Raw genomic sequence first — 952 nt, 5'->3', positions numbered from 1 at the left:
GCGGGGCTGGATCTGCCAAGGGACAGAGATCAGGGGCTGGAGGTGGCTCCCAGAGCGCCAGCTGGCAGGGCACTGTCGCCCCGTGGGCAGCTGCTGTCCCTCCCCAGGCTGCCGGATACCTGGAAACCGTTGAGGTCCGTGAAGAAGGTGTCGTCACTCTCAATGTCAGTGCTGAGGCGCAGGGCCAGCTCCTTGTTGATGTGGTCACGGATGTCCACCAGGCAAGACACGTCCAGGGACAGGCCCTCCACCCCTGCGGGCAGGCAGTGAGGGCTGGGCCCCACGGGCAGCATCGCCCAGCGCCGGGAGGGGCCAGTGACCTCCCTGGCACAGCCTCACATTGTCTCACCTGGCACGTTGTAAAGCCGCACCGTGATCTGGACATGCTGGTAGTAGCTGGCAACCTCTGAGAAGAGGGGCCCCTCCGTCACCCGCACTACTGGGGGGTCCTTGGGGGCATAGGGCTGTGGGGGAAGGAGGGCTGCGCTGAGGCTGCTGCCTGTGGGACTGTCAGGCGGCCGCAGGCACGGCTGCGGCTGGCTCTCGGAGGCAGTTCCCGTACCTTGGCCTCGCCGTCAGGCAAAAAGAGATAGGCCCCACTCTTGTCCTTGGAGGTCCTGGTGCCGTAGACGAGGAACTCACTGCTCACCCTCTGCTCCCGCTCCTCCCCAGCTCGGCGGATGCTCTGCAGGGTGCAGGCCAGCACAGCGGTGAGCACGCCTTGCACGAGGCAGCGCTGTGTCCCCTTCCCCTCCTTCACCCCCGTGCCCCCCGTCAGACCCCTGCACTTGCCTGCAGCAGGCCTGAGCGTCCCGAAAAGCAGGCCTGCAGGTGCTGGTTCTCCAGGCAGAAGTCATCAGTGGTGGCGGGGAAGACGTGCCCGGGTATGGCCTCCTGCCTGCGCACGGGCGAGTCCCGGCCGTGCAGGTACAGGCGCACGGAGGACTTCAGC

General features: G+C 66.7%; 1 protein-coding gene across 1 annotated transcript in view; it reads right to left on the bottom strand.

The window, feature by feature from the left end:
* The window catches only part of MAN2A2 (mannosidase alpha class 2A member 2), an 18,866-nt gene that overhangs the window by 7,485 nt on the left and 10,429 nt on the right, over positions 1-952 (bottom strand). The window contains 5 exon segments of the mRNA XM_035902279.1: positions 3-12; positions 120-253; positions 350-464; positions 563-685; positions 793-945. Of these exon segments, the coding sequence (XP_035758172.1) occupies positions 3-12; positions 120-253; positions 350-464; positions 563-685; positions 793-945 (535 nt within the window).

The sequence above is a fragment of the Egretta garzetta genome, unplaced genomic scaffold, assembly GCF_000687185.1.
Source record: "Egretta garzetta isolate BGI_Z169 unplaced genomic scaffold, ASM68718v1 scaffold689, whole genome shotgun sequence".
Lineage (NCBI taxonomy): Eukaryota > Metazoa > Chordata > Aves > Pelecaniformes > Ardeidae > Egretta > Egretta garzetta.
Note: the sequence above shows the minus strand (reverse complement) of the source record. Positions and strands in the feature narration are given on the sequence as shown.